General features: G+C 40.8%; 1 protein-coding gene across 1 annotated transcript in view; it reads left to right on the top strand.

Annotated features, from left to right (window-relative positions):
- The first annotated feature begins 7,859 nt into the window (after nucleotides 1-7,859).
- Nucleotides 7,860-14,829, top strand: part of doc2g (double C2-like domains, gamma) — a 51,459-nt gene continuing 44,489 nt past the window's right edge. Inside the window, exons 1-4 of the mRNA XM_079827957.1 lie at nucleotides 7,860-8,147; nucleotides 9,610-10,033; nucleotides 10,695-10,774; nucleotides 12,608-12,682. Coding sequence (XP_079684083.1) covers nucleotides 9,628-10,033; nucleotides 10,695-10,774; nucleotides 12,608-12,682 — 561 coding nt within the window. The 5' untranslated portion in view covers nucleotides 7,860-8,147; nucleotides 9,610-9,627. The remainder of the gene's footprint in view (nucleotides 8,148-9,609; nucleotides 10,034-10,694; nucleotides 10,775-12,607; nucleotides 12,683-14,829) is intronic.

Raw genomic sequence — 14,829 nt, 5'->3', positions numbered from 1 at the left:
TTATTGTCGTGAACTACCAGCATCAGTTGCATCTCTTCAATGTCATTGGCCTCATGGGATAGTAAAGTGTCTTTGGATGCTCACTTCAGGATTTTGAGGGAAGTAGTAAGCCATCTTACATTTCGCAGACACTTTTATGAATACTGTGAATTCTGACATATGGGGTTACGAATGTAACCCTGGTACCCTGAGAAAGTGAAAGAGACGCTGTGTCAGTTACTGAAGCTATGTGGACCCGCCCCCTTTCGGAACCCGTTTCAGCACGTGTAATATCAGACCGTTTAATGCAGTGCGACGACATTGCAAGGTGCGCCCCAGCGTATAAGAAGGGCGCCTGAGAACACATTATCAGAGTTGTATTGTCTGAAGGTAGACACACAGGTATCCCCAAAGCATGGCAATGTGACGCAGCATCTCGTTTCCTTTCCCAGAGTTACATGCATCACCCCAAGACATTCCCTTTCGAGGGAACTCAACGCTGCATCAGTTACTGATTCAGCGGGGATGTTATTACCAACTACGCCATGCTGACCAATGCCTGCTTGTAGTTAGAACCAATCTAACAACCTAGGTACTAAAACCCAGAAGGCCTCAGCCCTGAGCCAATAACGTGTCAGTGGGCGAGCTGTACACACCTTGCTCAACTAATAAAGCGATGTTAGGAAAGGCCCTGAAGCTTTTACGCTCAATTGGAATCTCAATCTAGTCCAAGTCAAGCTCCAGGAAATTCTAGATCCCTTAGAGCAGAGTAATCAGTATCAGTAAATTGACACTGGCTCGGCTAAGTCCATGACCCATATCTAGCAGTCCAACCGCAGGCTGGGGCATAACCTTACTTAAAATCCAACCCTGTAGAAGGTGACAGAGATCGTATAGCTACTGTTGTTCAGCCATCCCAAACATCTGTCCAGACTGGAAGAAAGGGAGAATAATAAAAGAATGAATAAGGGGGCTAGAGCTCCTCTCTCTTTTTCGCCGCATCCACAGCCCTCAGATCTGTGCGCAGCTTCCTTCTATTATGGCGCATTTGTCCCACACTCCTCTTGGGCAGCCACAGTCGCCTTCTGCTCTTTTCTCCAGGAACTTGTTTCTGGTAAGGGTGCAGACGATTTAGCATGAATCTGAACCCGGCGAGGGATATAGTTTCCAAAGGTGGCCAACTGTGTTCTCGCCTCTCTAAACCTGTCCACCACCATCTCAACAGCAGTACCAAAAAGTCCAGAGGGCATCGAGATATCGAGGAGGACAGCCTTATCACACTCCTTGATGCCTGACAAATTAAGCCACAGATGCCTCACAATCTGTTACTATACGCAGTTCAGAGTCCGCCTCTGGGGATCAACCCTCCCCTTGATCCAGGTCTTTGAGCAAGCCTGCCTGGTAAGTTTGCAGTACTGCCATCGTGTGCAAAGCTCCACCAGTTTGATTGGCCACTGCATACGCTCTGCCCACTAACCTCGATGTTGCCTGACATGGTTTAGAGGGCAAAATGGGAGCCTTCAGTGATGAGGATGTCCCTGGGGGAAAGGTAATTTGTTAAATCCTTCCATAACCCTGTTTGCCAAGCCCCTCTACATTAGAATAACTCGAAGCTGATCAGACAGAACGTGTTTTTCAGGTTTGAAAACGCTAGGCACATCGCACTGCCTTTTTTTGGTTGATGTTTTTCAATTTAGAGAAGAGCAGTGCGCTGCGTTTTTTTTATGTTGCTAGGAATTCCCCAAATCAGCTGTCCTGTCAGTCTAATCAAGGTAACAGTCACCACAACGGAAGGCCCGCCTCTCCCTTCATTTGTTTGTACAATAGAAAAAAATGCGATAATGTCGGGCACTTTTCTGCTCAGAGTTGATTTTTTATTTCAACTTTATGTGCTCAGAGCGCTCCTTCAAAAATGCGAGGCACAGCAGGCGGTTAAAATGCGGGGCGCCCGGTTGTATAAGCAGTGCGCAAAGCGCTCACTGCCAACAGAAAACTATTTAAAAAAGGCGCCTCTCACTGCAAAAACGCAATCTGTCTGATCGGAGCCTTAACCATGCGAGTACTTCATGGATGTCTCCATGAACCTGACACCTCAGTGTGCAGGTCTGAGAGAAGAGGAAGGCTCACCAGAGCTGTACACTTATGACTCTGCAGATATCATTGGTCTAAGCGACAACCTGCAGTCTCACATTTTAAACCGGACCGGTTCAGGCTTACTCGAGCTGTGGCATGAATCACAAGCTCCATTAGCTAATCGTATTTTGTATCTTTTAGATATATACGTCTCTACTGACATCACACCTATTTTGTCAGAATCATGGATGAGCAATTAATCCTGGTTTTCCATGGGAGAAGCCACTGAGCTTCCACTTCAGGCAAATGGACAATGGAGCCCACAATCTCGCGCCTCTGCAAACGCGGGGCAAGAGCCTTGGGGCTCAGCGGCTTGACTCTTTTCACTCATGAAGGAAGCCAGCCGGGAGCAGAGCTTTCTTGGTGAGAAATCAACGCAATGAATGCATCCAACCCCCTCAAGGACTGAATGTGCATGTGCCGCTCCCAGACTGATAACACACAGCTTGTGACCATCTCCAGGTGTTATAAAACGAGGGCATGGAGGGACACTGTTTGAACTCTCTGCTCGCTATTATTCTGCTTTCCTTCTCCCTTCTTTACACATACTGATATCTTCACACAGCACACAAACAAGCGGCTTCCTGAAAACAAAGAAGCTGATGACGTGAATATTCTTATATGCTGGGGTGCACCTTGCAACATCATCACACTGCATCGGCCAATGAATAGTGTGATGTTACACGTGCCTCACACACTGGGTTCCAAAAGGGCACTTCCCCATAGTGTCAGTAACTGACACAACGCAGAGTTCCCTCGAAAGGGAATTACTCTTTTCACATACAGTTTGTCAAATAGTATATAGTTAGTATGTGATTTGGGATGCATCCAGAGATTTGATCAAGTGGTGTTCTCTAGATTCTGTATAGGTCATACAAGATTGACTGCTTTTCTGCTCTTTTTTATTGGACTGTCCCACTTTTATTTCAAATAGACAACATTTTTGGTAGTAAGCACTCTTAAGGACTTGATTAGTAATATTTTACCAGAAAAGGTTTTAGAATTTTTTATCATATGTAAATGTAAAAGATGAATTTAGCTTTTTGTTTCGTTTTAATTTTTATTACATTTATGCAACTCTTGTAACAGCCTAAAATGCGGACATGACATTAAAATCTACTACTACAACTTCTACTTTTCTAGTCTAGTCTAGCAACTCTCCGTTGGCGTGGGAGCTGGAAAAACCAAACACTGGTCAGGCCAATAACATCGTGTATAGAGTCGGTGGGCGGGCTTAAAAGGTTAGTTCACCCAAAAATGAAAATTCTGTCATTAATTACTTACCCTCATGTCGTTCAACACCCGTCAGACCTCCGTTCATCTTCGGAACAGAAATGAAGATATTTTAGTTGAAATCGGATGGCTCTGAAAGGCCTCCATTGGCTCAATGGCACTTTACACTCTCAAAACCCTTAAAAGGTACTAAAGACGTCTTTACAAAGTCCATCTCACTACAGTGGTTCTAAAATAACTTTATGAATTGGCGAGAATAGTTTTTGTGCGCAAAAAAACCCTAAATAACGACTTATATAGTGATGACGATTTCAAAACACGGCCTCATGAAGCTTCAAAGCGTTATGAATCAGTGAGTCGAATCATGATTCGGATCGCGTGTCAAACCGCCAAACTGCTGAAATTTGGCGATCCAAACTGCTCATTCGACTCACTGATTCATAACGCTTCGAAGCTTCATGAGGCCGTGTTTTGAAATCGTCATCACTATATAAGTCGTTATTTAGGGTTTTTTTTGCGCACAAAAACTATTCTCGTCACTCCATAACGTTATTGTAGAACCACTGTAGTGAGATGGACTTTGTAACGACGTCTTTAGTACCTTTTAAGGGTCTTGAGAGTGAACCGTGCATTGTGCCAATGGAGCCCTTTCAGAGCCATCAGATTTCAACTAAAATATCTTCATTTGTGTTCCGAAGACGAACGGAGGTCTTACGGGTGTCGAACGACATGAGGGTAAGTAATTAATGACAGAATTTTCATTTTTGGGTGAACTAATCCTTTAACATAATGACGGCAGAGTTGTGGCGGTTCCGTGTGCTACTTGTAAACAAATAAGCTGGCTAACAGCGGTCTTTCAAATCGGCTTTGGCCGCGACTCTGGAAGACTTGGAGTTAAGCTTTTCTTTGAGAAAAGAACAAAGAGCGGCACTGAAGTCATTCTTAAGAAAGGAAGATGTGTTCGGAGTTTTGCAGACCGGATACGGCGAAAGTTTAATCTATCAACTAGCTCCGCTTCACCTTCCTCGTTGCTCTGGTTGGTTGTGGCGCTATCCTATTGCGTGCAGAGGGAATTTGAAAGACAACCGTTTATCCCGCCCCTCGAATTGAGCCCTGCCAATGGTGTGTTCCCAGAACCAACATCTTGATGTGGGTTTGGCTTGTCAGTCTACTACTTTGGATGCATCCAGTGTATAAATCAGTGAAGAAACCTAAACCAGCCACTTTGGCAAAAAGAATCAAAAGAGTCAGTGGGATGAATCAAAACCACCACTACTAGCTGTTAAGGCTCTTTATAGTTTGTTAATCGAGCATGAACACATTAGTCATGTCACTCCGTGATCTTAGAGTGGAACTGATTCATTCCCATTGGAAACAAAGATTCAAGACTCCCACCCGGCCTATCTTAGAAAAGAATGGGAAAGCTTGAACGTTTGAGGTCCGGGACATATGTGCAAGGGCAACTGTAGAACATCCATCTATTACCAGTGTATTAGGAGAACCGATGCGAGATATATCTGTGCGAGAACCCTTTTCAGTTTGTGTATGTAAATCAAGGTGAATGCTTTCTGTCCCATGCTAATGTAGAGACTAGCTCGGCCATGGCATTTGTAATGGAGGATGACAGGTTATTTGTACTGGTGTATCAGCCAGTGATTATTACTTATCTGTGCGGTAAGAGAGCACCACCATCCCAGTGTTTGTGTGAATGCGGCTCTTTCTAGCATGCTCATTTACCTTCTGTCTTTAACATATTCTGCGAATGTTGATGAATATGCACCGAATATAAATTACAAACAGATAGGCAGATATATTTCAAATGAGAGACAATCGCTTTGCTTCGGCAGATCCATCCTTCATTGTGTGGTTTTCTTATGTCACACAGCAAAAATAGATGTTCATACATAATTCATTATTAACACGCTCTATTATTTTGTATTTATGTATGTGCATTTATCAACGCAGTGTTGGATTTCTGCTATGAGTCATACTCAAGCATTTATTACTATGCTAGGGATTTTAGGAACACGTTTGAATGCTCTAATATACATGTTACGGTACCTGCGACATGAGACATTGCCCATTGTGCAATTGCACTGAGATTGTGATGGTTGACCTTCATGTGACAGGGTGACCTTCGGCTCACCACTTTCAGCTCAAAAGCAGCAGTGTTTTTGTAATTGCTAATCATTTTGCAGACACGTTACTAATTTGGTTTCAGCCGTGCACAAATTAGCGCCTATGCCAAAGTGAAAACCAGATATATCACACCTCTCAGTTCTTAAGTGGGTTTTTTGGGGGGGCATAACTGCTAAGCGTCATCTTTCTTGTCCCTCCGTTCCCTTTCTGTGAGTTCATCATGAGGGGTTAACAGGACCTGACCGAGTTTGTTTTTGCTCCTCAGCAAGATTTCTACTAAATTTAGCCAAGATATGCCACATCTGGGACTTAAATAAAGTCAAAATTCACACTCTCTATCATTATGTTAGTCACATGCCAGCCTGTTATAAAACACCATCTGTAATAAAATGTTTTTTACTTTATAAGTAGATCCTTAAATCACAAGAAAAGGTCCGGTTGTGAACAATGCATTATAGTACATTAATTTTTTAATTTATATACGGTATATTATATATGGTATATGATTAAATACTGTAATAAAGTAAAATAATCTGCCAAATAAAACACTTTGTTTTGTGTGCAGAGTGGGCTATACATTGTGACGACAGGAATATTTTAAAACTGAGATTGATTTTTCCAAAACACATTTTTCTGACAGAACTCTGGAGGAGGCAGAACAGTAAAATATGAGTATATAGCATATCTCAGCACCAACTGGTCACGTACAAGCTCCCATGATGCTTTTTTTCTCCATTGTTTCCATAGTCAGTGCTGCAGCAAAGCTTTGATGATGGTGGTTTTTGTGCAGTTTTTCTGTTAGAATAGATACTTTTTCCTGACTAAACATTTTCTACTTTTTCTTTACCAGCATTCAACTTTTTTTTTTCTTCTTCTTCTTCTTCTTTGTGCATATAACAAAGATGATATGTATAACGGGGTTATGATTAATAATACGTTTTCACATGGATAAGTTCAATTACACAAATGTGTGTTTTTGTGTATTTTAACCGAAATTAGAACTGTGAATTTGATCCTGCAAGCTAAAATGTATAATAATTCATATTATAATGAATAACATAACCATTTATATGAAAGTATAATAATTTCTTATAATAATATTTTAATATAATAATATATTAGTTGTTGCTTAAACAAGTAGACACAATAAAACCACACAGGCAAACACACATTTCATTAATTATTTTGTGTTTCACAATTGCTTTACCGTAAATTCTGCTGATCATTTAGCCATGTTGACAGCAATATTTGTTGTTAGTCAAGATATCTCAGCAGATCCCAGTCTGATGTTATTGCTTTCTGTTCACTTCTTGCCAGGAGGCTAATTTTGTACAAATGGAAAGACTCTTCACCGTCAACATACGGACACTAAATTAAAGATGTCATGTGTAACATACAATTGAAAAGGTCTGATGCTCAAATAAGTCAAATAAGAGATTATTTACCACTTGCCTTTTCTGACCTTTGTGGAGAACACTGCTAAAGAATTGATCTGAATCTACATGTTTATGTATTATTATTATTATTATTATTGTTTTTGTATTGTTGTTTGCGGTCTAACATACATGGGGTAACTTGGGGGGTCTCGCTCTCTTTTTTTCTCATAAAGTTGGTGGGGTGTTCTATTATGTTGTTCTATCCTCTTTGGTTCTTAAAGTTTTGATATTTAATGGATATTTTTCTTGTTCTCTCTCTCTTAAAAAAAATAAAATTAAAAAAAAAAAAAAAACCTTGATTAAAAAAAAATTTGCTTTAATGCCAGGTTCAAGTTCTACTCGAGAACCGAATCACTAGTTGCGATTCTTTTGAAACAAATCATTTAGTCCTACTTTCTGAACTGGGTCAACCAATTCACCAAAAAGATTTGAATCAAAAGAATGACTCGTTTGTGAATCAAACATTGATCTTTTCACATGGACGCCATAAGAGAGGCTATTTCAGTCTGTTTCTTACACAAAGCTATCATAAGGACTTAGAATATAGTGCATTAGTCGTATGGACTGCTTTTATGGTAGGCCTATGTTAATGGTGACAATTTTGGAGCTTGAAAGTTACCGTCCTTAAATTCATCTTTTTTTGTGAAACACAAAACATATAAGGAAAAAAAAAACCTATACAGATTTAGATTAACATAATGGTGAGTAAATATAGTGCTCGTTTTAGGTTAACTATTCCTCTAAGTAATATGGCTATACAGAAAGTGACTTCAAAAATATTCACTTGTGACAGTCTGTGACAACTAGCCCCGGTGTCCTGTAACTTCTCTGCAGTTCTTCCTTCATCTTATCTTTTTACGAACTCACTATGCCGTTTCTCTTTTTTCATACATCATCCGTCTCTCTCCCTCTCCCTCTCTCTATCCCTCTCTCCTCAGCGCGCGCTCTCTCGTTAAATCTCAGCAGTACCGTAAGAGTGACAGATCAGTGAACACGGTGCGCAGAGAATTTAAAGAAAACGTCACGAGAGAGAGAGAGAGAGAGAGAGAGAGAGAGAGAGAGAGAGAGAGAGAGAGAGAGAGAGAGAGAGAGAGAGTGTGAGAGGAGGACAGAGAACGAGGGAGGATATATTGATACAAAACGACGGTGGTTTCTCTTCAGTGTGTGTGAGAGAGACCATGAGTGGAGACAAGATGGAGTGCTTGAACAGATGAAGACTGTCATTGGGTGAGTGTGAATATGTGGCTGAATGCCTTTGTTTTTGTCCACCTGATAATGCAGGTTTGTGTACCAGCTTGACCACCTGTTAGTTAGTGTGTGTGTGTGTGTCCACATGTACACATCTGCGTGTGTGCTAGTATGCATGTTGCCTGCAGGTGTATTTTCTTGTGAGTGTACATTTTAACACATTTCTGCGTATATATGTGTGTGTTTATAAGTCATTGTGCACTAGTAGCTGTGTTTATCTGCACTTCTGCTTAACTCTGCATAGGATGTGTCTGTTTGTGCCAACGTGTATGTTATTCAGCCTGACAGCCTTTGTGTGCACGTGACAGTGTTTTTGTATCTTAGTAGCCTCAAACGTCATGAAATACCTGTCTTGCTTCACACCTGTATGTGCAAAGCTCAATTATTGTTGATTATGTTTTTGTGCAACACTTCAGATTTAGTCCAATAATTGAAGAGGCAAAGTAAAAGTGTGTAGGACAGTATGTGTTTGATATGTTAGACTTACAATAACATTCATTAGTGTGGCATTGCTAGCAATCACACAAAACAGAAAGAAAAAAACTTTGTTTTGACTCCTAACAGTGCCATTTTATCTCGCTCATTCTATTTTTGTCTTGTTAGACGGTCTAGTTCATGAGACAAGAATCTTACGAACTACAGGGAAAGATGTGAAAAACAGAGGTTGAAAGAGAATGTGTGAGACAGAGATAGATCGCACAGAAGAGGACTCGTATGAAACAGACACTATATCTCTGTCCTTAGGGAAGTAGTGTAATCAAAACAGCCGCATTACTGGTAATGAAAGATATTATCTGCACAAAGTCTGTCACACATATTTATCTGTCTGGATCAGGGGCTGTGGGGCATTCTTCTGTTTCATTTGTGTCACATCAAATATTTAATTTCAGTTTTGCTTGGGACAAAAATTAGCACCACAAATTTAGTTGGAATTGTGTAAGATGATAGATCATATTTTGAATTAAAGTTCACCTCATGTCTTTCCAAACCTGTACTTTTGTTTTTGCAGAACATAAAAAAGATATTTAGTAGACTGTCCAAGCTGCTTTTTCCCCATAATGAAAGTATGGGGAAATTACCAATTACCAATTATTATTATTATTATTATTATTATTTATTTATTTATTTATTTATTTTTACATTTATTTTAAAGGAAATTATTAGAAATTATATATTTTAATAATATTAATTATTATTAAATTATTAACTAATGGTAATTAACTATTTTTCTTTTAAAAAAAAATTGTTTAAAAAAACTTTTTTTAAGGAAAGAGGAATTCATCATTTTTTGGTCTCAAGTTTTAAGGATCTGTTATCTTATATTTTTTATAAGACATCTAGACAAAAAACAAACAGATTTTTGTGCTGTTTTTGGGGTGGGAAAGATGTACAGGACAGTCAAATGGGTCAGTGTTATATTGTTCTCTTTCTCTCTCCACAGTTCTTTCCAGTGGTCCCGATGAGCGTGTCCAAACCACCTCCGCCCCATTCCCATTTCCCCCCCAGCAACCCTTCCTCCCATCTCACCCTGCCTCCATCCTCCTCTTCCTCCACCTCTCCCTCCAACCCTCCCTCCGCTGCGGGTCCCCCCAGTCCCGCTGTGCCTCCCCCTCCCTCCCCGGTGAAGATCTCCATGCAGGAGCATTTTGCCATCAATGTGTGCCCCGGCCCCATCCTCCCCATCCCACAGATCTCAGACTTCTTCCCTCGTTTCCACGACTTCCCCATCACCCCCCCTCCACCCCGGGAGAAGCAGATTCTAAAGGACAAAGACAAGGACGGAGACGGGGACGGAGAGAAAGACCGCAAGAGGGAGAGAGTGCAAGAGGAGAATGGAGAGTTCGTCGACTCGGATGACGATGACAGTGAGTTTGCCTCGTGGCTAGTGACTGTTTCACATTTTTTTCCCTTTGTGTGTTTTAGGCGCCGTTCTTCTTCTAAGTAATCATTTTGCAGATGCATTTTTCACAAAGCTACTGACATCCCTCTGGAACGACCTGAGGGTTAAGTGCTTTTCTCAAGGACACAATGGTAATAGTACCTGGAGGAGTCCTTGTGGGTTTCGAACCTACAACCTGTGTCATTACTAGCTCAAATCTTTAACCACTAGACCACATCAGCCCAATCACTTTCTTTCGTTGCATGCTTCTCTATTACATAACTCCCCACATTAATCCATTGATATTTCTTGTTCTGGGTTCCCTTTGTTTGATTGACTGATTTTATTCACCAGTAAGCTGCCAATGAGGCATGAGCATCTCACACTGTTCAGTATTGATTGCTTTGTGTGGTGTTGGCCGGATTGGTGTGAGTGCGTGAGATAACTGAGGTACGCGATCGGAGTGTTAAATACTTCATTAGTCTCTGTAATGCTGCATAAACACTACAAGCCCTCTCTATGTGCACAGCCCTGATTAGATCGTTACAGGCAAGACTGCTTCCCTGCTAAACCGTTTGGGTTGTTATCGGCCTCTATCTTCGCTAATGTGCGTGCAAGACATTGAGTTGTTATTTTGTTTCTTTCAGCCTACCTGGGAACTCTGGAGTTCAACCTGCTATTTGACCAAGAAAATAACTGCTTGCACTGCACCATCCACAAGGCCAAGGTAGGTTTACGCACATACAAACACTACTGGGTGTTTGTTCAACTATAGGCATTTTTGGGCTTGTGCACTTTTCAAAATAAACTCTCTTAAAGCACATTATCCACATATCATTCACACACATTCCAGCAGCCATATCGCCCTGTAGCCCAAGACTGGTTTCTCACTGAAGCTAAGCAGGGCTGAGCCTGGTCAGTACCTGGATGGGAGACCAATTGGAAAAACTAGGTTGCTGCTGGTAGAAGTGTTAGTGAGGCCAGCAGGGGGTGCTCGGTCTGTGTGGGTCCTAACGCCCCAGTATAGTGATGGGGACACTATACTGTAACAAGCACCGTCATGGCCTCCTATTCATCCCCATATATATATATATATATATATATATATATATATATATATATATATATATATATATATATATTACATGATTGGGTTCATCACTCTGTCTCCTCTCCACCAATCAGATGGTGTGTGGTGAGCGTTCTGTCGCAATATGGCTGCCGTCGCATCATCCAGGTGGTGCTGCACATTGGTGGTGGATCAGGAGATTCCCCCCTTCTATGTAAAGCGCTTTGAGTGCCTAGAAAAGTGCTATATATATTTTTATTTTTTTATTTAACAATAACACATTCACTCGTTCTCTTAATAATGTCTTAAATTTGACTTTTTTGTTATTTTCTTCTGAAACTAATGAACATTTTCACTACTTCTCCAATGATGTATTGTGTTTAACAATATTTGATGGTGGAAATATTTTTGGAAACATTTTTGAAATAAAACAGACTGCTGTCTTGCTATGGCAAATTTTGTAGCCAGCATTATATGTATCCTAAATAAAATGTAAATAATATATTTTTTTATATATTTTATAAAAAAAACACAAAATTACAGCTTGATTGAAAATGACACACAATAAAAATATTCTGATCACAAATTATGTTTAACGTAACTTTTCTTCACAAAGCAAACAAGTGATTTTGAAAAGCCAAGGGAAATAAGCGTAAAAGTGTAAAAGTGTTTATTGTGGTTAAAATGAATTGGAAATGGAGGAGCAGTCATAATTTAATGGGGTGGGGTGGGGGGGTTAAAATGACTACTTCACATTTGTTGTAGATTATAATGCAGTAGTGGTGAAAAATTTAGAATGTAATAATGTATATTTTAGTCTTGGTCTAGGACAAGAGTAGAATAATAAAATAAGTGTAGAATAATAAATAATAAAAAAAAGAAAGAAAAAATGCTTAAATCAACCACTGGAGCATAAAATTGCCTAAAGCTGAAGAAACCCTTTTGCAAAATTGACATTTTGTTGGTTTTAGTCCCTGTCTATTGGCTTTGCAAGGGTACTTCATGAACTTGATATATTTACAAATTGTACAAATAATTTGTGATGTGCTAATTATATATACAGTGTTAATATGCTAATTATATATGTGTATGTGTGTGTTTAATATTGATTACTCATTATGCAACCATTTGCAAAATATTGTCCACTAAAATGCTGTCTTTAATAAGTATGTCCATACGACTACTATTTAAACAGCGAATTTACTAAACGCAAAATGGTCTGGCTTATAATGTGCCAAATGAAAATAACATACACACATACCTAACATTTTAAACAAAAAACCTCTTTAAGTTAAACAGTCTCGACTCTAACGTCACACGTGTCAGTGTTTCGAGGATTCGCCTCTGGTCCAGAAAGAGAACCGTGCTCCCTAAAGTGTGCATATCACTGTAAGGATATGATCCATCAACCTGTTACCCTGTCAGGACATGTGTGAACATCTTATGTGACACGAAGTCTGTGTGCTTTTGTGTGTTTGTTTGTGCCCACAGGGACTGAAGGCCATGGACTCCAATGGACTGGCTGATCCATATGTGAAACTCCACCTCCTGCCTGGAGCAAGCAAGGTCACTGCAACCTTCTCACATGCACACAGCATTGTTCAACTCTCGCAGCACCATCAGCACAAGTTGCGATTCCCCGACACGCGCACACACACAGTTCAACACGTTCATTGCACAAAACACACAGGCGTTATGTGTGCATGCAATGCCGTAGGGCCGGCTGTGAGCGCTGAAGCTGTTCATGTGGAGAACGTGTGGTAGAAACGGATGGATTCAGTGAGCGCTTCGGCATTCTCTTTCATTTACTCTGCATGTAACAAAGGCATGGCGCTCTAATCTGTTCAAAGGAGGACAGGCTGAGACAGGAGCAGCCAGAAGCGTCCTGTCTTCTCTCCAGCGGTTTTTACTCTTCTCCATCCTCCCGCGCTCTCGTACAAATCTCTGCCGCTATCTCTCTGTCTATCGCCACATGACCCACTTTGACCTTGGAATACCGACACAGCGTTGAGTGCAGGATGGGAGGGAGGGATGGAAAAAAGAGAGAGACAGATGAGGGGGGACAGCAGCAGGTGGTTGTCATGGAAACAGCACAGATTGTTACACGACTCACGTCAACAGAGGAGCGTATATGTTCAAGAGGGAAAGAGAAAGCGAGTGGCGTCACGTCTTGCGTATGCTACCACGCGCCAGCCTGGTAAATATCGACCGCGAGGATTATATAGACACCTCTGGGCTTTTAAAAGGTGTGCGAGCCGGAGGTGATGGACGTGTACGCGTACGCCCACCCCTCAGACGTACAGACACGCATGCTAGTATGTGGGTGTGCAGGCATTAAAAGAGCTCTCCCTTTGTCCTTTTACACGCTTCATGGTTTCATATGCGTCCACGTGTGATCTATTAAAGGAATAGTTCTTGAACAATTTGTCCTTTACTCACCCTCATCATGTCTTGCCGTATGACTTTCCTTCCTTCTCTGGAAGATGAAGAGGTCTGTTTTGTCTGTGTAATGAACGTGAATGTTGACCATGACTGCTTAGCAAGATTTTCAGTAGTCACGTCTTAAATTTCAATCTGTTCCTCACATAAAGCGTTGTATGGCTTCAGAGTACTTGGAATATAGTGTGTTGTAGTAAAGTAATATTGGCTACTTTTATGATGTTGAAGAGATGAAGATGAAGGAGCTTGACCCAGTGCTGTTTACTAAGACTGCGTTTACTCTGGCACAAAAAAAAAAAAGTACTGTCTGAATTTTTTTGCACACGTGTAACTGTAAACACAAAAATCCACACAAGATCAGATTTTTTCGCATCCATTCTGAGCCACTTCCAAATGTGGTTTTAAATATATCCAAACGCGAATAGAGCGCCGTCTAGTTGGGCGCTTGAACATTTTGAATCCATTCGTGCGTCTACAGCGAATTGGTGTAAATTGAGCCTTTGAAGCGAAATAGACACGCGTTCAAGGCGCTCCAGGAGAAATATGCCATAAAACACCTCTCTGCCTTATTTATTTTCATTAAAAATATATATTAAGCATTAATAGCCACACAAATGTAGTCCAGGCAACTCCTACATGATCTTCAATGCATGTATATTTAAATATCCTTAAAAAAAATAAAGTTATGAAACTTCTCTTTGCCCTCAGTCAAAACGATTTGGCAGACAACAAATGATAGATTCATGAGAGAAAAGATCGCCCGTTAGATCCACACAAGACGAACCACTACAGGACATCAGAGCCAGAGGCAAACGTCAGAAGGACTAGCCGTGGAAAGGCTGCTCTCGCCGGGGTTAATGAGCACTGAGCACCCGGTGATCGCCTGGATCTCACAACTCCAAAAACGCAAGACTATTTTTTTTAAATAGGCGCTCACTTTATAAATAAACCACAGATTTGAGCTTTAAACAACTACATTCTCACCTGAACAAGTCTTAAAACCTCATTTTGTGACACAGTAGTAGTATTTTTAAATTATGCAGGGTTTCTCATCACATCACTTTACCACGTGACCGCAGCGAGCAGGCTCCTGATTGGTTAACGCGGTGCGAATTGACGCCAAAGTTCCAATTTTTCAACTCGGGCGTCAGACGCGAATTTGCTTCAAATGCGTGAATGCACAAAAGCACCACTCGCGTGTAATGTGCGTATCGCACAAGACGCTCAATTCACATCATTCGCGCGAATGAGGCGGAATCGCGTCCATCATGCCG

Source organism: Gobio gobio (genome assembly GCF_949357685.1).
Source record: "Gobio gobio genome assembly, chromosome: 10".
Lineage (NCBI taxonomy): Eukaryota > Metazoa > Chordata > Actinopteri > Cypriniformes > Gobionidae > Gobio > Gobio gobio.
The sequence above is the reverse complement of the archived record's forward strand: the minus strand, read 5'-3'. Positions and strand labels throughout refer to the sequence as shown.